General features: G+C 34.0%; 1 protein-coding gene across 24 annotated transcripts in view; it reads right to left on the reverse strand.

The window, feature by feature from the left end:
- EHBP1 (EH domain binding protein 1) overlaps positions 1-25,359 on the reverse strand; it is a 356,949-nt gene that overhangs the window by 6,864 nt on the left and 324,726 nt on the right. For 23 of the 24 annotated variants that reach the window (XM_060412059.1, XM_060412056.1, XM_060412046.1 and 20 more), the window contains 2 exons: positions 1,859-1,958; positions 674-747 (listed from right to left, as the gene is read on the reverse strand). In XM_060412059.1, coding sequence (XP_060268042.1) covers positions 674-747; positions 1,859-1,958 — 174 coding nt within the window. Of the gene's footprint in view, positions 1-673; positions 748-1,858 lie in introns of those variants that run through there. The other variant, XM_060412060.1, reaches the window with a different exon arrangement.

A 25,359-nucleotide genomic window follows, 5' to 3' on the forward strand; every position in this document is an offset into this window, starting at 1 on the left:
AAGCAGACATCTTTGAACTATAAGACATTTTCAACTAAGAGTATAAGGAGAACAGCATTCTAAAGTACCAAAGAATTTAAAAAAATAACTATATATAATAAATGTCATAGTTAAGCCAGCTGATGTTTATCGATATTATGAACCATACTTAGGATTACTAAATATGTTATTCATTTAAAAGTTTATATAATGTGTGAAAGTATTGAATTTATCTCATGTGCCTGAATCTTTGCTTGACTATTTACTTAATAAGAGTTGGAATCTTAAGAACTATAGTAGACTGGACAGTGACATATTTATATGGACATCAGTTAAATATTAAGGTAAAATTTAGAATCTGAATGTGAAAAATCAAAATGATAAATCTTTCTCAAACCTCTGCAGTGGAAGCAACTTTAACTTACACATAAAATGAAATCATTTAAATACTTATATTTTCTATTTAATGGACTTTTAAGCTTACAATTTTATGTTTTAGAGTAAACAAAATGATCTGAATTAGGGTCTTAAGGTTTTACATGACTAATGGTTTCTGAATCTAAGACATTTATTTGGAACTCCTGTAGTTCCTAGTCAGACCACACCTAGTGAGACCGAAGTATATTACACTCTTTAAAAAATCTCTTTGACAACTGACACTTTACACACCTCACTGGGCCATGGCATCTCTTACCTTCAATGGCTAGCATTGCCCGCAATTCCCGATTCAGCAGCTCATACCTTCGTTCTAAATCGTGTTCTTTTTCCCTAGGCAAGTTACAAAAGTTCATCAATATGCTAATTACTAAATCATTAAACACTTAAAAAAAACCTTTAGGTTACATTGATTTTAGGACTCATAACTGACTTTTCTCTTTAACTTTAAGCTACTCAAAACAAATGATACACAAACCTAAAATCTTCCTCAGGTTGAATACTTACTAGTGGTATTATTTTTCTCCTTCAGTTTTGAGTTGTACAAAAGTATATTTTAATCTGTGGATAAGTAATCTCATTCTTCAATGCTTCTTGTCTTAAGTGCCAGATGTAAAGCTATTTCATAAAATATTTTTCGTAACTGTCAATAAACACCTTTTAGTCTAGAACTCCATGTGAAAAGAGTACAAGAAACGCAAAAGTATTAGCAGTGCAAATTTAATATAGAGACAAAAAAATCAGGATAAATTAAGTTCTGCACTTCATAATTCTTTTATTAAGTTAAGGCATTGCAGAAATGATAAAAATAGAGGCTTTCACTAAAATAAAATGTAAACCTGTTTCTTCCCACACTAGGTGGCATAATATAAGAATACTGCTAGTGAGAAAAAGGGACAAGCATTAAGTCCTTCACTAAATGCTAAAGACTTGAGAATGCTTACATTTGGTTTAGTCTCCATTTTACTGTAATTCTTGGAGTCATAAAAGGTCACTTCTGTGTAAATTATTAATCTTTTATCCTAAAATTTAGGGTAACATTATCTGTAGAATACAAAGGTACTTTTGTCCTTATCAAGAATTATTTAATTTTTAACTGAAAATTTGATGTTAAATAAACTTCAGTTTTATTTCTTTTTCTCCTTAATATAAACCAAACATCCTTTTTTGTGCAAAAGTGATTTAAGCCCGAAAATTATTTACATTACTTGGTTTTCAGTATAATAAATATATTTTTTCAGTATCTAATACTCTATTTTAAAATTCTTACTCTTCAAATAAAAAATGGTTATATAGTATTTTAAATTTTATTTTTATGTAAAATATAATCTCTAAAGGAAGAAAAAAACTAAGCCTAATAAATATGAAATCCCAAGAAAGACAATGATAGAAAGTCTAAGATTCCTCAATATTGTAGTAAAAACAAGCAGTGATAAGTACTTACAGGAGAGAGAGCTGGTTCATTCTTCTTATTAAGGCATTTTTCTTATTAACTAACATAAACCACTCCTGCATCATAGCTTCTTCTTCTTCTGTGTTCCTTCCTATAATTTAAGAAGAGTTACTGTTTTTTCTATTTTATAAGCCAAATAATAGTTCAGCACAAGTGTTTTTTTTTAACATGAAACATATTTTAGCTAACCCAATAGTACAAATTAAACTGTTTATAACAGTTTATATATAAGATTAAGGTCTGAAAAAAGGAATCAATATTTAGAAATTCATAAACCAGTCTCTAAAGGAGGTATTATTCAGCATGTATATTTCAGTCCCCTGAACATATTTACAGATCATACTAATGTACATTAAAAAAAAAAAGTGTTCCAACTTTTAAATCCTCCCCAGAGGTTGACTTGTTATTATATTTCAATGAGGAACTCAGGAAGCTAACAGTCATATGGTCATGATAAAAATAAATAAATTAATTAAAAAGCACATTAAAAAATCATTATGAGAATTACAAGACTAGCAGGAAGATCAGAGAAGTCAAGAGATTTTGTGAGAGCTTCCACCTGTAATGACTTGCTTTTTTTCTTATTTTCCTCCCCAAAAGTAAACTAAAGATATATACATGCATATACATTTCCAGAACTCATCATCCCTAATAGGGTAAACATTTGCAAATTATTTTAAATATATTGTAAATGACCAGGCTACAAAAATACTTACATCTATCTGTGAAAAAAGAACATAATAATCTTCAGTAAATGAGAAAACATTTGCGCAGAGATATGACTTTAAATGTCAGGTTATAAATTTACTGATTACACATTAAAAATTCATTTTCCCTAATATTAATTCCATCATCTATACTACTCCTCCCCTCAAAAAGATTATAATATATAGTGTATATTTGGTATTATTCATATAGAAGTAGGCCACAATCATACTTGAGAAAAATATTAATACCCCACCTTCTTCCTTCAAACTGCCTTCAAATTGTATCCCGTCAAATTTATAATTCTTTGACTTTGTTTTCTTCTGTATTTCATCCATGATTGGTTTATTGTTTTGCTAGGCCATTATTTACTACTTCAGACCAACTTCTAAATAGATTCATAGGGTTAACTTAAATATCTAACAAAAAAATTAAATATCCCAGGCTAAGACTAAATATCCTAGTCAATTTCCTAAATTTTATTTTCTTCTTAGATATTTTCTTTTAACTGTCAAACACACTACCAGTCCATTAAAAAATATTCAAGCAATACAGAGACATAATTGAGTTAAAAGTCAAGTCCTCTTCCACCAACCCCACCCTCTCTAATTTGCCTATCTACCTCCCTTCTCCAGAAGTACTGTTACAGTTTAGCGTATCTTCTTCCAGACCACATAGGTAGCTATGTCTAACACACACAGGTATATACCATGTCTGGACACAAACAGGATTTTTTTCCTTAACATAAGGGCCCTTGGTCTGTTGTTGTCATGCTGTTCAAAGATCTACTTCATTCTTGTAATACTTGTATAAATTATGGATGTGACATAATTAACTATTTGCACATTAATAGAAATTTGAAGAAAGTTTCAGAATGAAAATAGAATATAAAGAGCTGATCTGCGTGCAAGATTAAACATGTATTTCAGAGCATCCCTGTAAAACAGATGTCTGTTTTTCATTATTAGGGAAAAGAGTGAGAGATACGTGCTTTCATTAAATTAAAGTCCGTTAAACTTTATGATATGAAGCAGACCTGGGATAGATTCTTTTAGAGTACGAACAAACGTCTTTATTGCTTTACAGCATTTTTAATCTCTCTTTTAGGGTAACTGGTTTTGTATTCACTTTGGACCATGTGATGTCTTGACACTGGTCATGTGATATAGGCTGCGATAGGCACAAATCCCTGGGTAGCAACAAAAGAAGAAAGAGTAAAAAGAAAAAGCTGAGAAAAAGCTTGCAATTTGGAAAAAGGCCAATTGTACCCTGGTGAAGGCCTTTTTGATCAGCGAAATGACACATGTGTGCAATATTAATAGGTGCTGTTTTTATGATGTTTTGTTTTCTGATTAAAGACTTAATTTTTGTGTTCATAACCTCAGTGGTTTCTAAAAATATACCAATATTAAAACTTCGTTTTGAATTTAACCTAAACCTGTAATTCAGGCTTTCAGGCAATAATACTAGAAGCATCTAGCCTTCTCTTAAATTAGCATCATTTTCTTCAATGGAAGACTGCTTCCTTGAGAACAATATTGATGGGGTACTACTGTGTTGTTTTCAGTTTAACTCATGCCTATGATTTCTAGATAAGAATAAAAGATGCACCTTCCCTAATTGTTAGGAAATGAGGAGAGTCTCATGTTTCAAAAGGGAATAAGCCAAACAATAACACATATTTAAAGATATATTATTCAGTGCTACCTAGATTATATAAATTAACTGAAAAACATATTTGAGGTTAAATCATCACTAACTCCTTATCTGAGATAGTACACAATGATGGAAATCTATACTTAGCCTAGTAATAAAAAAATTAAATTTTCTTCTAATACATCATCATAGTATTGTTTTTAGGGATTTAAAATTTTTTAAATTTAAAAAGCTTTTAAAAGCCAGTAAGTTGAACCATTACAAATTAATCCTGACTTTAATAACTGGTTAAAGACCCCTTTAGCTTTATAAGTAACAAAAAATATTAAAGCCTGTGATCACAGTGAGCTTTTCTCATTTCTCCTCCAACCATTTGTTATTTAATCCAATACTAGTAATCCAATTTGTCCATCAGACTTTTAAAGGGCAGAATGCAACTTCCTCAGCTTAGACACTTTTCAAAGTACAATATATTTTTCAAATGAATGCTGGATGTTTCATTTTTCCCAACTGTTCCTAGCTCTAATGCATGAGGAAAAAAAAGAACAAGATGAACATTGTTCATACTGATTAAGTAAGAGCTCATTAAAGAGCTGTCAGTGCGGTACTTTGAATATGCATGAAGCATATAATCAGATCTAGTACCGTCACTAGAGGAGAATACGGTAAGTACAAAGGATTGATTTAATTACTTAGAGTGGGCTGTGGTGGTAAAGCAGTCTTGTTAGTGCAAAAAGAAAAAGAGGTTGTATTCTGGCACTGTTAGAAAAAAAGGCAGTTTTAGCTTCTGCCACAATACATAATCTCAGAATAAAGCATTTTACATTGTAGCTTAAAATGAAGATTATCATTATTTTATAAAATGCCATAAATCATTTTATCTTGTTTAAACTCACCAAGTTAATTATCTTGCTTTCAAAATTATCTTTAATTTGTAATCACAACTGCATTTTTATCACCTTATTTTTATCAGCCAAAGCTGAAATTTAAATATTTTTTTCAGTTTCATGAACTGAAAAATTCAAGATCTATACTACTGAAGACCATTTTGAAACTTAAAAAATGACAAAATTCTACAGTTCAGTACAGTTACTAAAATGTGAAAGTATGGCTGGGTTGTTATACTATATTTTAAAGCAGAGTGCCTCATGTGTATTATAAATATACTATCAATAAAATATCACCTTAACATTTTAAAGTATTGACTAATTAATACTGTCTCTGGTAATTTTTTTCTCCTTTATTTCCTTAAAAAATTCTGGTTTTTATTCTGCCTCCTGGAATGTAACATCTTTCTGACATCACAATCTCTTATTGTCAGTTTTCTCTTTTTAATTATGATAGCCAGAGTATGATTTATAAAAATTACTAAATAATGAAGCATAATAATAGTAGGAAAAGTCACATGTAAATATGACTTCAAATAATTCTTCCTATCACATAGTTAACAAAACCTACTTAATACAAAGCAGAATAATACAGCACTACATGTAGTACAAATACGCAATAAAATGTTAGTTAACATCTGCCTTCATACGCCATCTCCTCCCTCCCAAAATGATTAAAAGATTTAATTCCACTTAAAAATTCATTCCTTCACCCAGGAATGTGTATATAGTTCTCAGTTGCTTTTTCAAAAGCAGCATTTTCAATGTAAATTTTAAAATGAACAAAAGGGAAATGATGGTAAAACCTTAAAATTATGAATTATATTTTTAAAACTGTCTACTAGTTAAATTTTCCCAATTAATTTTTCACCATAAGCTTATTATCTATTTAGAAAGATGTATTTTCAGACAATGAATTCTTATATAAATGCAAAATAAGGAAAAACACAATTTTAACTGAACAGAAGATTAATTCAACAGGAGAAAATGAAAACATAAAGATGAAAGTACTGTTGAACATACATACAAATTCACAGTTTTCTATCATGAAAACATTAAAGAATGCGAAATCTTGCCATAGCTCCATAGTGGAGATGGCTGACTAGTGATCACATGTGGCCCTTAAAGGACAAAATGTAGCAAAGCCAAATCAAACATTAAAAACAAAAAAAGCTGCCATTACTAATTATCCCTATGTTATGATTACCTCAGTATGATGACCTCTGAAAGATTTAATATATTACAATAGAGATACAAATGAATGTGTCCAACTAACTGGTACCAGAGAAACATTTCAATAACAAAGGAGATAAAGTCTCGTAGATTTACTTAGTGAATGAGAGAGATTAATTTACTACAGTTATATAGGGACATGGATACACAAACTCCAAAGCCAATATTACTATAGGACTCCAGTGTCCTGGTTTAGAAAATATTTTAAACTTAGGAAATAGAGCTTTATTATAAAAACAAATTTTACATGTAAGCAAACAGTTGATAAATGTTTCTACACTAAGAATATCCTCAAACAGCAATCAACATAAATGAAGAACCATAATCCTTATTGATGTCTTCAGCAGCAATTGTCTTAAAACAATTTGCTCAGCTTGATATATTTGTTGTAGTATTAATAATATAAACTTTGGTGAAAATCTTGTCTTTTGTTGAAGCAAAATAAAAACTAATACATTCTCTCAAACACATCTTTTATTTGCTACTTTGATAAAACGAAGTGTGAGGAGAGATTCAGGGCAATCTCTCGCTACAGATAAATTTGACAGACTTCTATGCACCTACCTATGCAGGAGAAGGTATAGACAAGTTCACCGAATCTCTTCTATCATAGACTTATACAAAAGAAAAAGCTACTTCTAGAGTCCAGAAATTAATAACAATCTTCTTGTGCCAAGTTCTTGGTAGAGTCTGAATAGCTTTGATATGCCAAAAATCAGTGCTCAATTTCTCAAAAGGTAAATTAAGCACACACTTAAGATAGTAAAAAAGGTAAACTAAAAGCATGAAAACAATCATCATGGAAAAATTCATAACTGATAAAATTATTTGTATTTATTTACATTTTAGTATTTTTTTAAAAATTACATGTGGGATGGAGTTGCTTCCATAATTTCAGTGAGTCCATTCTGAAGGAGATCAGCCCTGGGATTTCTTTGGAAGGAATGATGCTAAAGCTGAAACTCCAGTACTTTGGCCATCTCATACTAAGAGTTGACTCATTGGAAAAGACTCTGATGCTGGGAGGGATTGGGGGCAGGAGAAGAAGGGGACGAACGAGGATGAGATGGCTGGATGGCATCACCGACTCAATGGACATGAGTTTGAGTGAACTCCGGGAGTTGGTGATGGACAGGGAGGCCTGGGGTGCTGCGATTCATGGGGTTGCAAAGAGTCAGACACAACTGAGCAACTGAACTGAACTGAAGAGCCTTTAAAAGTATTAGCATGACCCACATCTCAGATAAAGCATGACTATCTTGACTATCAACAAATATGCACTAGGCTAAATTCAAAACACTTCCCTGGTGGCCTAGATGGTAAAGACTGCCTGCAATACGAGGAAATCTGCAATGCGGTTCGATCCCTGGGTTGGGAAGATTCCCTGGAGGAGGAAATGGCAACCCACTCCAGTATTCTTGCCTGGAGAATTCCATGGACAGAGGAGCCTGGTGGGCTAAAGTCCACGAGGTTGCAAAGAGTCGGACACAAACGACTGAGTGACTAACACTTTCACTTTCAAAACACTCAAAACAGAGCTTGGAAACTATATTTATTTTTCAATGTGCATTTAACATATTCTGTAAAATCACAAAAAATACAGTGAGTCACTTTTATATACATCATTCAACCAAATAGACTACTGTCTACTTGGAGATCAACTGGGCATCCTCATAAGAGAAAAACTTTAACTGTGAGACACACTTACAGAAAGATAGCTTCCCCTGCTGTATCTCCCCTCTCTTGAAGCCCCCACCTTTGTTTGGCCTGCGCCTAGCAGTGTCTTTACCTCCTCCCTCTCCTACAGCCTTCGTGCAGTCATGTCATGGAAATGACTTAGAGAGTGGTCCTAGAAGTGACAAAGATGTTAATGTTAAAGATGAGCATGAAGAGCTGAATAAAATTATTTCTGGAAAAGTGGAAGTGAAAGAAACAATACTTCAATTTTTTCATTAAAAAATTGCTTTTTAAATTTTTATCATTTGGCTGCACTGCTTGGTAAGTGGGATCCCAGTTCCTCAAATCTGGGATCAAACCTGCACCCCCTGCATTGGAAGTGCAGATTCTTAACCACTGGGCCACAGGGGAAGTCCCAACATTATTTCTAGATGCATTTTAAGATGTGATTTTAAATACATATGTAGGGGCTTCCTTGGTAGCTCAGCAGTGAAGAATCTGCCTGCCAATGCAGGAGACACAAGTTCCATCCCTGATCCGGGAAGATCCCACATACTGTGGAGCAGCTAAGTCCATGTGCCACAACTATTGAGCCTATGCTGTAGAGACTGGGAACCACAACAACTGAGCCCATGTGTCCCAATTACTGAAGTGTGTGCACCGCAGAGCCCATGTTCCACAAAAAGAGGAACCACCGCAGTTAAGAAACCCCTGCACCACAACTAGAGAGTAGCTTCTGCTTGCCACAACAGAGAAGAGCTCACACAGCAACAAAGACCCAGCACAGCCATAAATAAATAAATTTTAAAAAATAAATAGATATGCATATATAGATAAATGTTGTAAGAGATATTATTAAAGTTTTATATATTCAAGTAAGTCAAATCTCTGGGGGAGAACTTCTCACTGGGAGGTTCATCTTTTTTAAGGTTATTTGGACATATATATATATATATATATATATATTTTTTACAATACTGTATTGGTTTTGCCATACATTGACATGAATCCACCATGGGTGTACATGAGTTCCCAATCCTGAACCCCCCTCCCACCACCCTCCCCATATCATCTCTCTGGGTCATCCCAGTGCACCAGCCCCAAGCATCCTGTATCCTGTATCGAACCTAGGCTGGCGATTCATCTCTTACATGATAGTATACATGTTTCAATGCCATTCTCCCAAGTCATCCCACCCTCTCCCTCTCCCAGACAGTCCAAAAGTCTGTTCTATACATCTGTGTCTCTTTTGCTGTCTGGCATACAGGGTTATCATTACCATCTTTCTAAATTTCATATATGTGTGTTAGTATACTGTATTGGTGTTTTTCTTTCTGGCTTACTTCACTCTGTATAATCGGCTCCAGTTTCATCCACCTCATTAGAACTGATTCAAATGTATTCTTTTTAATGGCTGAGTAATACTCCATTGTGTATTTGTACCACAGCTTTCTTATCCATTCATCTGCTGATGGACATCTAGGTTGCTTCCATGTCCTGGCTATTATAAACAATGCTGCAATGAACATTGGTGTACATGTGTCTTTCAATTCTGGTTTCCTTGGTGTGTATGGCCAGCAGTGGGATTGCTGGGTCATAAGGCAGTTCTATTTCTGGCCATTTGGTTTTTTATGGAGTGGTATGGGAACTCAACCCATGATTTAAGAACTTTATGGAAAAGCACTTGACCCATTAACAAAGATGAACTTTATTAATAAAGACTTCTTATAGATTGTAGACTACCTTTATGAATGCTTACTTACATTAATCCAGAGAAACTCCCGTGGATAAGAATATAAATTCTGGTAGGGCTAAGTATACTTTATAAATGCATACCATCTATAGTTTCTCTGGCTGGTTAGGTCTGTCATTCTGAATAAGATGCAAAGAAGATAAACATTGAATTTGTATCCCAAGTGGCTTTTCTTCCAGTTCAGTTTAAAAAAAAAAATGACTTGGAGTCCCTTGATCTTAGACTAATTAATCTCTTCAAACCTCAGTCTCCCTCTCTATAAGCATAATCACATTACTTACCTCATGGTTGATGGAGGAATTAAATGAGAAAATCCATGTGAAGTCCTTAGCACAGTGCCCAAGACTAAAAATGCTAGCTGTGATGACTATGAGGAAGAGGATGATAAAGGCAAGGCAGCACTGAGCTGACAATTGGAGATAGAAAGATGACCAAGGTATGGTCCCTGCCTTCAAAAGGGTATATAGTCTAGTATGGAGACAGACACATAATCAGGGAGAGCTGGAATGAGGATGAATTTTTAAACATCTCCGTGGACACAAATTATATTTTAAACATTCATAAGTCATAAGAAAGTCCATAGTTAGTATAATTAGTATGTCATTGGTCCTAAGTGAGACAGGTGAAAAACGTGAGTGAATCAGTACAAACTCATCTCTGCAGCTGGAAAAACAACAGTGAATGCCCTTTTGGGTCTGCAGTGTTACAGCTGCATACAAGACCGTCATAGCTATGGTGATACAGTAATGTGGCTATGCTCCAGGAAATGACAGTCTAATTATTTGCAATGGATTTTAGAAATTCAAGAACAAAGTAGATCATGAAATACTACTTAATAATCAAAAGTGAAAGAGGTTAAGTTTTAAGATTGAAAATTATAGATTAATAGGATACACCTAAAAGTTTACTAGTTATTAAAACAGGACAAAAAACAATTTGAAGTACAAATTAATATAAATTTAATAAAAGAAATCCCCTAACAAGAAAAACCAAATGTTTATAGAGCAAAAAAGCTTCAGAGACAGTGAGTTTTCATCATTTTTATAGGAAGAGATTTTGATCTTAAAAACAGCATTGTTAAATCAGCTTATGAAATTGGCAGTATCAATAAAAAAGATGATTTACTAAATGCCAGGTAAGAATGAGATTTGATTCTGTTGAATGTGTGGTGAAAATATATTCAATGTTTAAAATATAGAAGGACAAATCAGGTAGATATGCTCCAAATAGCTTTTAATAGAGTTTTTCTCAAGATGTGTTATGCAGCCTATCAGCTAGTCTTTTCCCCATGTTGCGTAGTCCTGAAATGTCCTTAAAAAAACCACAGCAGGGTGTCATCAGAGCCTCCAGTTTTCAATAAGGGATGACGAGCTCAACCTCTAACATGATACATGCACAGTAACTTCTTCTCTACACCTTGTTTGATCATGCCTGGGTTCAGGTAACCAAGCAACACTGGGGTATATCCTTCCTTATGGACCTTCTTAACAACCTTTATTCAGTGAGGGAGAGCTAAAGGGATTAGGCCTATCCCCTCCTAGCCTACGTCCACATTTATTCTTTAGACAGAGATGCCTAATGAAAAACAGGACACTGCAGAGCCATCTCTAGCAGTCCTGTAACTTGCACAGGGATTCAACAATTACATGACACTTCGAATCAAACGTAACAAATGGTGTTTTTCAACACCAGACCTGGTGACTAGTTTGAGTTTCAGCATTATACTACCTCATCTAATGCCCTTCAGCCTTCCCAGTGGAGCCATTCTCTTCACAAAGAAAGAGACACTTATGATAGACTTGTGTCCACAGTGATGCTTCCTGAAGCCTTGGAAAGAAAAGTGTCTCAAGGATGCTCTATGTCATGTATCTCCCTCACCAGATGACTGACAATCAATAACCTTCTCATAGGCTGGGGATAATAATCATAATGATGATTATGATAATAGCATCAAATATTTAACGAGGTTATATTAATATAACTTACCTAAAGTAATAGAGCTAGTTAGTGGTGGAACTTAGGTCTCAAATCCAGGCAGTTTGTTTTGTGAACCACTGTTCTCAGCCACTCTACCTGACACTCATAGGTAAACAGTCTAATCAGAATAGGCCTTTTATTTAGAATTCAGGCCAACCCTGACAAGTCTTCAGAATGACTCTGATATGCAAAGCAGAAAAAACAAAACAAAACCCCCAAACAAAAAGCAAACCTTTAAACCTCTGACAAACAAACAAGTTCACCCACTAGTAGAGGGTATTTTGTTTATTCTTCCTGTGTAGGTCACTGAGACTTGACAATGACCTCAGAGCAGTCATCGAGGAGTGTCAAGGGGATTCAGCCTTTCTTCCTATGCAAATATGTCCATACGATCCCTGATTTATAGGTTGGTATATGAGAAACGCTGGGCTGGAAGAAGCACAAGCTGGAATCAAGATTGCCAGGAGAAAATATCAATAACCTCAGATATGCAGATGACACCACCCTTATGGCAGAAAGTGAAGAGGAACTAAAGAGCCTCTTGAAGAAAGTGAAAGAGAAGAGTGAAAAGCTTGGCTTAAAGCTCAACATTCAGAAAATGAAGATCATGGCATCTGGTCCCATCACTTCATAGGAAGCAGATGGGAAACACTGGAAGCAGTGTCAGACTTTATTTTTTTGGGCTCCAAAATCACTGCAGATGGTGACTGCAGCCACGAAATTAAAAGATCGCTTACTCCGTGGAAGGAAAGTTATGACCAACCTAGATAGCATATTCAAAAGCAGAGACATTACTTTGTCAACAAAGGTCCATCTAGTCAAGGCTATGGTTTTTCCTGTGGTCATGTGTGGATGCGAGAGTTGGACTGTGAAGAAAGCTGAGCGCCGAAGAATTGATGCTTTTGAACTGTGGTGTTGGAGAAGACTCTTGAGAGTCCCTTGGAGCGCAAGGAGATCCAACCAGTCCATTCTAAAAGAGATCGGTCCTGGGTGTTTATTGGAAGGACTGATGCTAAAGCTGAGACTCCAATACTTTGGCCACCTCATGCAAAGAGTTGACTCATTTGAAAAGACTCTGATGTTGGGAGGGATTGAGGGCAGGAGGAGAAGGGGACGACAGAGGATGAGATGGCTGGATGGCATCACCAACTCAATGCACATGAGTCTGAGTGAACTCCGGGAGATGGTGATGGACAGGGAGGCCTGGGGTGCTGTGATTTACGGGGTTGCAAAGAGTTGGACATGACTGAGCAACTGAACTAAACTGAACTGATATGATGTCTTCAAGAAACAGGGGTTCCCAGGGATAGACCCATGTACCTTCTTGGGCAACTACAAACTACTCAGATTTCATTTGAGCCTTTGAGACATCCTTCAATGAAAATGGCCAGACAAGAATACTCTGCCTACCACTAGATTATCAGGATGCATTCAAGTTCCAGCTCTGCTCTTTAAGACCTGTGGAAATTTGGGTAAATTACTTAAGATCCCTATGCCTAGTTTCCTCATTTGTAAAGTGGAGATAATAAACCTACTTCATAGGATTTTGTTAAGATTAAATGAGTTAATAAAGTACTTAGAATAGTGCCTGAACGTGAACATGAAGTCACTCAGTCGTGTCCAACTCTTTGCGACCCCAAGGACTGTAGCCCTCCAGGCTCCTCTGTCCATGGGATGTTCCAGGCAATAGTACTGGAGTGGATTGCCATTTCCTTCTCCAGGGGATCTTCCTGACCCAGGGAATGAACCCGGGTCTCCCTCATTGTAGACAGATGCTTAACTGTCTGAGCCACCAGGGAATGCTATATATAGTAGTATAATGGTGGTTGCTATACTCTCTCTCTCCACACACACACACACACACACACAACAGTAGGGATTCACATTCTTCAAGCTTCAGGATCTTCCCTGACTATCTGACATACCTATGATTATCCACTGGAATAAGGCATGGTGATTCTTCCTGGCAGAGTCTCACAGTTTTTCTGACTGCCTGTGCAATCAGATAGGCCTACTCACAGATGTAAACATACTGGGGAAATTGGTGCAAGTCTTAAGATGTTCCATTGAGCATGACATGTCTAATGTCTTTAATAATCTATTTTACTGGACCAATCAACCAAACTGCATCCTATCATCATTCCATATTTTTCATTCCCCTTAAGTATGGAAGCCTAGCAACTACCCATTATTCATTTTTCTTTTCTTAAAAGAGCTACTCAAATGCAAATTCTCCAGGAAACAGTCCCCTTTACAAGGTTACATATGCTCTGTTAAGTCTATCCCCAAAGTTCTCTTGCTAATAGCAGTTCCTTCAGTCAGAAATTCAGAGAAAATAAAAATCTAACATGTGACTCAATCTCTAGACTTACCAAAGATAAAATCATTTCAGATTTCTCAATTTTAAGGACATGTTCAATTTACCCTTTATCATGATACACATTTTAAAATATCCTTCATTTATTTTTGGGCTGTGCCATGTGGCTTGTGGGATTTAGCTCCCCAACCAGGGATTGAACCTGGGCCCTTAGCAGTGAGAGCACAGAGTCCTAACCACTGGTCTGCCAGAGAATTCCTTAGATACCCATTAGACTGAAGAACATCATGTTCCCCAATGCTCCCTCTCAGATTCTGGCATAAATCTTATATGAGCCAAGCTCTAGCAGCCACTTTTATGTCCTTCTGTTGTGTTGTATATCCTTTCTCTTTGCTTCAAAGCTGTGCTATGTGCTTAGTTGCTCAGTTGTGTCCGACTCTTTGCGACCCTGAGGACTGTAGGCTGCGAGGCTCCTCTGTCAATGGGGATTTTCCAGGCAAGAATACTTAAGTGGGTTGCCATACCCTCCACCATCAGATCTTTCCAACCAGGGATTGATTGAACCCATATCTCCCGCACTGCACACAGATTCTTTACTGTCTGAGTCATCTGGGAAGCCCAAGAATACTGAAGTGGGTAGCCTATCCCTTCTCCAGAGGATTTTCTCAACCTAGGAATCAAACTGGGGTCTCCTGCATTGCAGGTGGGTTCTTTACCAGCTGAGCTACCAGGGAAGCTACAGCTCATTTAAAAAAGGTCAGACCAACCACATCGAAAACACAATCTACATTCCCACCCAAAATCATGGTCAATTCCAAATCTATTTAGCTCTTATGATGTGTCTGTTAATATATATTTCAAAATTTAGCAAAACTGCTACTTAGTCTACATTGACAATATTGCAATGTTCAGTATAATTTCCTTTAGACTTTTACTTAGATTCAAAATAAGCAGTATTTTAAAAACAAACAGCATTAAAAGTTTTAAATTTTGGGGTCTCTTTCATTTTATCCTCATGAGAAATTAAAATTTTTATGACTATTTTGATTATTTATGTGGTAGGTTATTCTTATCTCCTATATAAAAAGCTATTTCTATTTTTTTTAATCAATGAAATTTAGAAAAACTTAATTTTTAATTAAAAACTATCTGTCCTTGACTTACATTTTTAACTTTCCTTGAAGAACTAGAGTCTTTGAGAGCATAACAAATACAGGGATGACCAAGGCCAGCTCAGAAGTGTCTAATGGAGGATAATATGTTGGTGGGGAAGAAATGTTGGCACTTTACTCAGTTCCTAGCTTTGGCCACCAAGTGGTGCTATTAATTCAGGGTGAACAGGCACTGGGGGAGTGGGGTTGGGTGACTTTGGGTGGGTAAAGTATATAACCAGTCAGTAAATGCAGAGGACACTCGCAAGTTGGATCTTCATAACTCTGTGTGCTGTGAATTCACATTATCATCTCCCACTCAATGTCATCAGCATAAAAACAAAGGGGAAAACTAATTCATATACTCTTATTTTGATAGTAATATATATTGTACTCTGTCAGAAAAATAACTGTTTATATATATATGTGTACCAAACTTTATCCTTTCAGGTTATGAAGCTATAAAAATAACTATACAATTTTGGTTAATCTTCCTCTTCATACAACATTCATCCAAATCCCCCTGCATTAAAACAAAAACAGAAAATCTTTACAGAAAAAAAAAAAAAAACTATTCAGCAATAAGCATTACAAATTAATCAGTAATATGAAGCATTTTAAAATATCTAACTTAATTTTAAAAACAGATATCAGCTCAATGGTTTTTCCTTAATTTCTATTATAAGCTTTTCCTGAGGAAATACTTCCTCTGGGTGGATGAATGCCTTTTACATTCCAGCTTAGAAGTGACATGTGGGAACAGGGAACAGATGCAATGACTATATGTTTAGTTTTCTTATGTGATGTACCTAGAGGCCTATGAAGAATGTTAAAAGCATAACTAAAGCTAAAAAAAAATAATTTACAATCCACTAGAAGAACTGGAAATGTCTCTACTATGGAATGAACAATGTTTTGAAAGCAGAACTCTGGGAAGTCTGCACAACAATAAAAGTTAGGTTCACTGCTATTCAATTAGATATTTCTATCTCAAAGATGAGGAGACTTAATAAGAAATAGTATGTATCTAATTGTCTCTGGACATGAACATTTGTATTTTTTGAGAAAAATGTTTCCACCTGGAAAGGTGAGGAGAATGGTGTTGGAGCAGAGCTTATATCCTTCAATAAACTAACTACCTTGATTTTGACTCTGGAGTGGGGAGGCAATTCACATACGCTTACCCATTTCTGATGTCATTCTTTGTTAAATCAAATTATGAAATTTTGGTTAAACTTCTTAGGATAGCATCAAGATGAAACAGGAAAGCCAAACATGCATTTACAAAGTTGGTTCTTACATGGATGTCCTAAAACAAATTTCTCAAATACAACACTTAAGTTGTTTATTTCTGTATGTACTTCACAAAACTATATAACTAGTATATCAATTCCATGAAATTCATATGGGTTGGGGGAATAGAAAAATTCCTAAGGCGCTCTCCTAGTTATTTATTTAGTTGTGAGAATGTTCACAGAAACTTTTTCAGTTAGTTTTTATATATAAGACAAAGATTAAAAACAACAACAACAAAAAGAAAAAACCCAACAACTTTCCATGCTTATGCCAAACCAGTTCTTCAGGCACTTCTTGGGAGAAAGAACATGCACATGCATGCGTAAGTGTGTGCTTTGAAGGAAGAAAAGAGTTATAACAGAACGAGGGACAAGCATATTACTTAAAAGCAACAGAAAATTTTAAAGTAAAGGTAGAAACAATAATAAATAACAAAACCATGACTGATGGCAGCAGCTACTTTCATATTGAGTGCTAACCCTTTGCCAGGCTCTGTGCTAAAAAAATAAGGACTCTTATGTAAATTTTATCTACATCTGTAGTAGTATATTTTAGACTCCCAATAACCTTCTAAAATAGGTTTCATTGGTCTTTGAAAGAAAAAATTAACCGAAGAAATATGGACTCAGAGAGGATAAGTAACTTGTCCAATAAATAACACCCAGATTCTAGCTGGCATCTTGCTGGTTTTCATGTCTGTGGCTCTGAAATCCCTATGTTGTTGTGTTACTTCCTTTAGCACTTGTAACACTGTGAGCTTAGCACATCTTAGCCCCTTGTTTCTTAAAATGTGCTCTGCAGATCACCTGTATTAGAATTCCTGGAATATGGGCTCACCACACATTGATCCCCTGAATCAGAATTGGTTAGGCAGGGCCTGGGCTCTGTAGTTTACACAAACTCCTCAGGTGTTTTTCTAAATGCAGATAAAAGTTTGAGAACCACTGTCTTAGTCCTTTCAAAAATAAGGCACTGAGTATTTTTTTTTTTAAAGAAATGATGATATTCCATGTATAAGATGTTATTTTAGCATTGGCATGACATTACACAAATTTAATTTCACATTCAGAAAAAAAACATGCTGCTGCCAAATCAGTTCAAATGCCTAAATTTTGTTTCATAGATAGTTGCTGAGAAAAACACATTTTCCTGGAATTTCTACTTTTTAAGTGTTAAAAAATTTTATTGCAGTCTAGAATAAGGATGTACCTCACTTTAGGCAATAGACATGTTCCAAATTGAAAATTATGGTGATGTGATACTTCTTTAGGTTCAAAAATTATATTTTATATTTCCAATTCAAAATTTCTAGTAGTGGAAAATACTTTCTAAATATCACTAGCAAATATTATATACATTTTTTCCTCTCGATAAATGAACAAACATGAGTCAGCAGATGAAAAAGTCACCTTCAGACTGTATATATATATATAGTAAAAAGCTGGGACATATTGTGTGTGCCAAAGAGAAAAGAAACAAATGTTAGAAATGAGAACCTTAGGGGGTTCTTAACATTCTGAATTGAGATTCTTTTCTAGAAATCCTAGGATCCAGTATCTATTGCATGCACTAGAATGATTCAACCATGGTTGCATGCTACTACTTCTAAATATAATTTATATAGTTTCCTTCTTTAAATAATACAAATAATGAAAGCAGATAGAACTGGATATTAAAGATGTTTGGATTAGTTGAACAAATTGTAAGAGTAAAAAAATTCTGGAAGTACAACTGTTTTAATTTTTCTTGTAACTACATAAGGAAAAAAACCATAGAAAGAAAAGTATTTAGGAATATTATCAATTTTTAAAATGGAAGGTATAGAAAAGTAAAGGGCAAAAGCAAGGTAAGCACCTTAAAACGTAAACTTTCATTTGAAAACAAATTTTACTATTTTCTTTACAGTTATTTTATTCATGATCGATCTTTTTCAATAATCAAAGGAATATTCCAGTACATGTAATACATAATAATAAATAAAATACATAAATGTGCAAAGAGAACAATCTTATTATAAATATTTCATTTAGTGTTTGATGGTGATATTCTTAAAATATTTGTGCTTTTCATTTTTTGGTATTTTTTATTTCAAAGGAGACTTTGACAAACTTAGGTATTAAAGGAATCATATAAATAATAGTAGCTGACATTTACTGAACTCTGTATATGCACCAGGCACTGTAAAAATGATTGATATAAGGTTATCTAATTTAATTCTCACAATCCTCTTGGGCTGCCACACCATATCAACTTTGGCTCGGTGTGAGAAAATGTGAACTAATTATATTCACTTCACTAACCAGGGTTAAGCTTTTATACTCAATGTATAGTGCCTGAGGTATAAAAAGGCTCAAAAAAATATTTGTTGAAAGAATGAATGAAACTCACAAGACATAAAGGATAATAAATTTCATCCTTTATGGGAATTAAAACTAGGTTCTTTCCTCCAATTTTTATTTTTCAAGCTGTATTAAAGCCTCATTCTATCAAAGTGGGAACTGAAGTTCATAGTTACGAAGCTGGGTTAGTGAGCAGGAATGAATACAGCACTGTAGAATGGAATTCTGGCTATCCTTCTCCCTGTCAGGGTCCCAACTCACCACTGGTGGGGTTGAGCCTAATGTTTTCAGGTGAAGGTATGCTGAGGACTAAGAAAAGAAGAAAAGCGTCTCCTGTAGTTATGATACAGTAATGGAGGACAGATGGGCTTTGGTACCCAATGGACAGGAGCATTGGAGAGAAGGTTCACATGGAGACTTTGGGGAACTGGGCCCTGGCTCACTATTCTTCCACCTGGCTATGACTCTGCTAATCAAGGATGTGACAGAATCAATTGTTTGACATGGTTTTTAATGCCTTTAATTTTTCTGAATGTTGGATTAGAAAATAATTGCATGAAACTATTATTTCTTGCAATTAGAAAGTGATTTTATATTATTTTGCATTCTTGGAGTAACTAAAGTCTTGACACAGCTAAAAACACACAGACACACAAAACAGACACCACATTTACCGAAAGTATGTTAACATTTTACTTCCGAAAAGGAATGGATTCTATCAACTCTTAAGAGTCTATCAAAGGATGTGGCTCACTGCCTTCGGAAATTGTGTTAAACAGTCACTTTTTCGAAAGTTTTTAGACATAAAATGTTAATTTTTTTTACTGGCTTCTTGATTACAACACAGATTTAATGCCCTAAGAATTTTCATGTATATTTTACCAAGGAACAATAGCTAAGTCTATACTATCTTAGAACTTTAGAGATCATTTTATTTACTTTATAGCACCAAATTCACTTAATTTGTTTTTACTTATGAAAGTTCCTTTGCAGAGAAATCTTATAATCTTGTCTATTCCATGTTTATGTTTATAGAAATCAAATGGAAACACTCTAATAAAATAAAAACTTCATTTTCTATTTCACCACGGTATGTCATATAGTAAAAAATTTCTTCAATGAGAAATCTACAGTTCTTAATTTTTTTTTAAGTTTTGTAAGTAAAATGCCAAAATAGATACCTCACTTAATTTAATGTCTATTTTTAATGACATGGCCTCTTTTCTCATTATAACTTATATGAAAATAGATATATTACACTATTAAAAAACTATTTCTACATAATGTAGACATTTTACTACATGAATACTAGCTCCCATCCATACCTGTAAGAAGCACAGAAATATCATACTAGATGATAGAGGACATATAAATAAATATTTAAAAAAACTTCTAAAATTTCCATGTAATTAGAAGATAGCTTATATTTCTTGCCAACTTTATAAACTATGACTGTCCAGGTTATTTCTATTACCATAGGGTTCCTTTCTTTCATTTTGCTGTGTGAATAAATTATAATGTCTTAAGTCAATATGAACAAAATTCAGTATACAAAAATGTAATTTTTCAGGATAAGAGAAAAATTTAAAGAATAGTATATAGAAATATCAGAAATCCATGTGTTAAATATTGAGAAACATTGCCAAAACATTTCTCCACACAAAACCTGAAAAAGTGTTACTATATTAACCTTCCTTCCCTTCCTCTCCTGATTATTAATGAGCTGTGCAGAATCAGTTTAACTCTAAGTTCAGATATCTTTACATATAAAAATATACCCAGTTTTGGTTTTCATTACCCTTTCTAGATATGGGTATGGTAAGGGATGGCGTTGACTATTCCCAATCTCCTAGTAAATGTACAGAGACTGCTAGAGAAAAGAGAGCTAGTAAAAAGTATGTTCCTTACAAATATATAATTTAAATATCACAAAATACATTTTTTTAATCAAAGAAGAGATTTTTTACAGTATTCACTGAGGCAATCTTAACTTTATGTTGTTTTCTGTATTCTAGGCCATGAAAACTACATCATCTGCCACTTTCTAAATCACAGAATCAAATGGTCTACATAGACCCTGTTTTAATGTTAATGAATTTATAGACATAAATAGCTAGCAACAAGGCTAGAGTGAAAAGCAGAACACTTCAAGCATTTAATACAGCTAAAGGGGCAGATTAGAGATCAATAACAAAATCACCTGGTAAAAAAGGAAAAAGGTGTTGCATTGAAAGGCTTTTTGCTTTACATGTGAAACAATACTGAGAAACCTGTATTTTAGCACTTGTACTCAACAGGCACTCCAAACTATGCAACGATGAGAACAGAAACCCATCCTTTCTAATAATCTTGTGACAAAAGCTAAAAGACATCATCCTATTAACTAGTGATCTCAACTGCTAATGCGGAGTACTTCCTGGTGCCTTTTATGTAGAATGCTGCTATTAAAAAACCACTAAACATTCACTGTGAACAACACAGAATCATTCATCTTTTATCAGCATCTCTTGTTAGAAGAGTATGAGTGGGGCTGAAGGTGTCATTGATATTATGGAGTGGAAATTAATCAGAAATTTTTCTCATATTTTCCACATCTCACTAATTTACTTTTGTACAAATTTCCTCCTGTTAAAAAGTTCATACCCAACCCCCTGTTGTACTCTTTTAAGTTAAGAATATTCAACGAGCGCGTCCACTGAAAAGCACCAGGTCCTAACACAAAAAGCATTCGAAATTCTCATTTAGTTGTCTTTATTTTGCTAGCGCCATGTGGTCCTTGAAGATGTAGAAAACACGGGAAGCCGAGTAAAGATCAGAGCAAGCTCATTAGCATTCTGACAAAATTGGAGTGGTGGAGATGTATAGTTTGCCTAGTTTGTCGTTTTGAAAGCTACCGGTGGTAAGCTTTCTATTTCATTGTGCTTTTGTCTTTTGGGGGGGTTTCAAAGCAGCAGGGTATTTGTTAGCCCTAGGTTTGTACAATGCATTGTGGGAACCTTTCCTGCACATTGAACCCTATATAGTATCATTCCAGTTTGAGTCAAAAGTTTTTTTCACCATTTATTAGAAAGGACATGTGTGTAAATCTTAGTGCACCCCTCAATACATTTAGCACAGCTTTGTCTTTCTCTTTTGCCTGAATCATAAAGTCCATAAAGAGTCAGAAAAAGAATCTGAATGACATAACTTTCAGTCTTTCAAAAATGTCATTCATTTCAGACCACAACATTAAAACATTAAATTCTTTTCTGCTCTTCATCATAAACAGTTAACAAGCAACATACAAGATTGATAAAAGTGAGTTAAAATTCAAAAGCTTACCGCTTACTATAATAGACCTTAGTTATATTTTTGAAAATAAAGGAAAACAAGTAGTTTGTATTTTGGAATTTCTATAAATAAAGACTACCTCTTAGAAGACTTAAATAAGTTATTACCCTAGTCATTTTATTTTCTTCATCGTCTTCTTTTTCTTTTCCTTTTTTTTTTTTTAAACATAAGGCTCACTTTGAAGAGCTAAATGGGCTACATTAATGCTACTATTCAACATGAATGTTTCCAAGTTGCAATGAAATGGATAAAGGTCTTTGGGGATGAATTTATCTGCTAAATCCTTGTGGTTGCCCTCCTATCTTGGATGATGACCCAAAAGAATGTCAACAGCTCATTTTCCCAGAGAGCTGGAAGGATTCCCTATGTAAGCATAATCTGCACATTCTCAAAGAACCATTTCAAACATTATATTTCACAAGCGGTTTTAAGTGATTTTCCTCTCATCTCTAGTATCCTAACAGTACTTTGGACATCAATGTCTCTGAAATGAGGACCAAACAAAGTTTACACATGAATTCTACTTATGGCATAGAAATTTTTAGATTTATTTTCAATACACATTTTAGAAATAGTCATCTTGTAACAATAATATATATATGGCATTAAAAATGTCTAAACTGAAGATTAGTAACCTATTTTTTCTATGATAAAAAATGTGCTTGTTTGTTATTGTCATTTTGCTTAGAATCAAACCTTATTTATGAGAAGTAGTCATAGTTTTTCTTTATTTCTAATTATTAAAACCCCAGGGGAAGCTAAAGAGCAATGCTGTATGCAATACAGTATATGAGTAATCTGATAAAAGTAGTACATAGTAAGAGTATGGATCATTTCTATATGAAGCCTCTGACAGCAGCATTTCATTATATTCCATTTACAGTAAGAAACTGCTAGACTATGTGATATGTTCTTGTGGGGGGTAGATTTTATATATTACTATTCATCTTATATTACAGAGCATGTAGTTAAAATGATACAACTTTTTCTTTATTTCTCACTTAAGCTCTAATTTTCACTCCTTTAGGTTATTTTAGGCATTCTATAATTTAAAAGTCATTCTTAAAATAAACAAAAACAGAAAAAAATTGCATATAATTGTGTGATTATAGTGTGAACCTATTTACATATATATTATTATAACATGAAACTTGAGTAACTTCTAGTTTAATATTTAAGTGAATCCCAACATTAAGCTGTTCTACTGGTAGCTTTAAAACTGTTCAAAAATGAATGTTACTACAGTAAAAATGACTGAATTAGTTCTATACTTTGCAATATGAATATAGCTGCAAAAATTATTAATATTTATCTACTTCACCGCATTCTCCTACCAAACTTTCTTGAATAAAATCATTTGGACTAGCTATATCAAATTAGAGAGCAGTCAGGAGTGTCTAAGTCCTGCTTTAAAACAAATATCTTAACAATTACTTAGCCATATGGAAAATAGGGTATGTTTCTCCTGAAACTATTTTGAAAATATATATTCTATCTTGAATTTAGACTTCATTAGAAACCATTTCTGACTTGTAATACCGAGATTGCTGAAATACCACCTTTTAAACAACCATGAGAAAAACGTAAAAAAGCTGAGCTCTTCAAAGCTGCCAGTGAATGATTTTCTGATTTTTAAAGCTTATTACGTTTGCATTTGTAACATTTTCAAAAAAATGAAGTGGAGTTAGGGCATTATGAATAAACAAATGCAGTTGTATAGTTAGATACAGATATGCAGGCTAGCATAGCTTTTTTTTACATTATGACAAATTTGAAGCTTCTTCACAAGTATTCACATTGTACTTGTGTTTGGGTTCCTAAGACTTAAAGGCCAGATGCTTTTCACAAATGACTAACAATTGTAGTTAGAATAAATTAATGATTGATTTTTTTCAACCTTTGATGGAATTAAGCATACTTCTTTGCTCAGTGTGCCTATGTGAATGTTTGCCTGTTAAACTTTTTTTTTTTTTTGACAAGTGAGGCCACCCGGCAGAAAACAACTGATGCAAAACCCAGGAGTAATCCCTCTGTTTAGTTCAACACTATGGTTAGCCTTAACACCACCTCTATTATCCAATGGATTTAGAGAAACTTTCATTTATTTGTTGGCCTCAGTTTTCAATTCTGTTGCCCTCTTTAAGGAAACCTAGACTTACTCCTATGTAAATACATTTGCATACTGATACAATGAAATGTTCTAGAATTTTTGTTACTCCACCAAGCTAAATAGGGGCTGTGTACATATGTAGTTTGAAAGAAAAGTAAAAAGAATCAAGATAGAATCCTTACTAAGGATTTTAAAGCACACTGCAATAAACCTATAACGTCCATGGCCCAAGAATAATGCAGTTATTTCCAATATTACTTTATTATATGCAGTTATCTATTTAAAAAAACCTAAAGCCACTGGAACCTAAGAAATGTATTTTAGTATCACAAAATCAGTGTCAATTTACTACATTAAAATGTGCTAATTTTTACTAATAGGAATCTTTAAAAATATGTATTTTTACTATAGCGAATATTTTACATCCTCTAGCATTCAGAGTTTAAACTATAAAAGGTTTACTCTATATGAGCTAAGTAAGTAGAATATGACTTTTTAGGTTATTTAAGAGATTCATATTAGGGATTCATTAAACTGTATATATATTATGGCAATCTACATTGTTTTTCTCTAAACATTTACTTAAAAATGAATTACATAACAAACAGCATGGCTTAGGAGAAGGAAAACATGTTGGACTGAGACTCAGACAAGAACAGCTCCTTGCCAATCTCTTACTTTGGTTCTAGACTGAGATGACCTTTAAGACTCTTCACACTTTGAAATAGTTAAAACTATGTGGCACTAATTTATACAAAACAAACAATTATAAGTTAATATTAGGAATTTGTTCAAAAGTTGATTCTTATAATTTTCCTTATCCCACAAATGCTTCTGAAAGTGAACAGTACAAATTGCACTATGCATGTATAGATTTCGTAACACTGACATTCAGTAATAGAACTTCATAATAAAACCTCCACTTAACAAAAAATGATTCATATAAATCTTAGTGAGAAAGTCTTAATACTCTTTCTTAGCTGTTTTCCCTAGTTAATGTAATCAACACTGATATGCACCAAAACATGTCATACAGAATTACGGAATTAGTAACACCACCC

The sequence above is a fragment of the Ovis aries genome, chromosome 3 (assembly GCF_016772045.2).
Source record: "Ovis aries strain OAR_USU_Benz2616 breed Rambouillet chromosome 3, ARS-UI_Ramb_v3.0, whole genome shotgun sequence".
Taxonomy (NCBI): domain Eukaryota; kingdom Metazoa; phylum Chordata; class Mammalia; order Artiodactyla; family Bovidae; genus Ovis; species Ovis aries.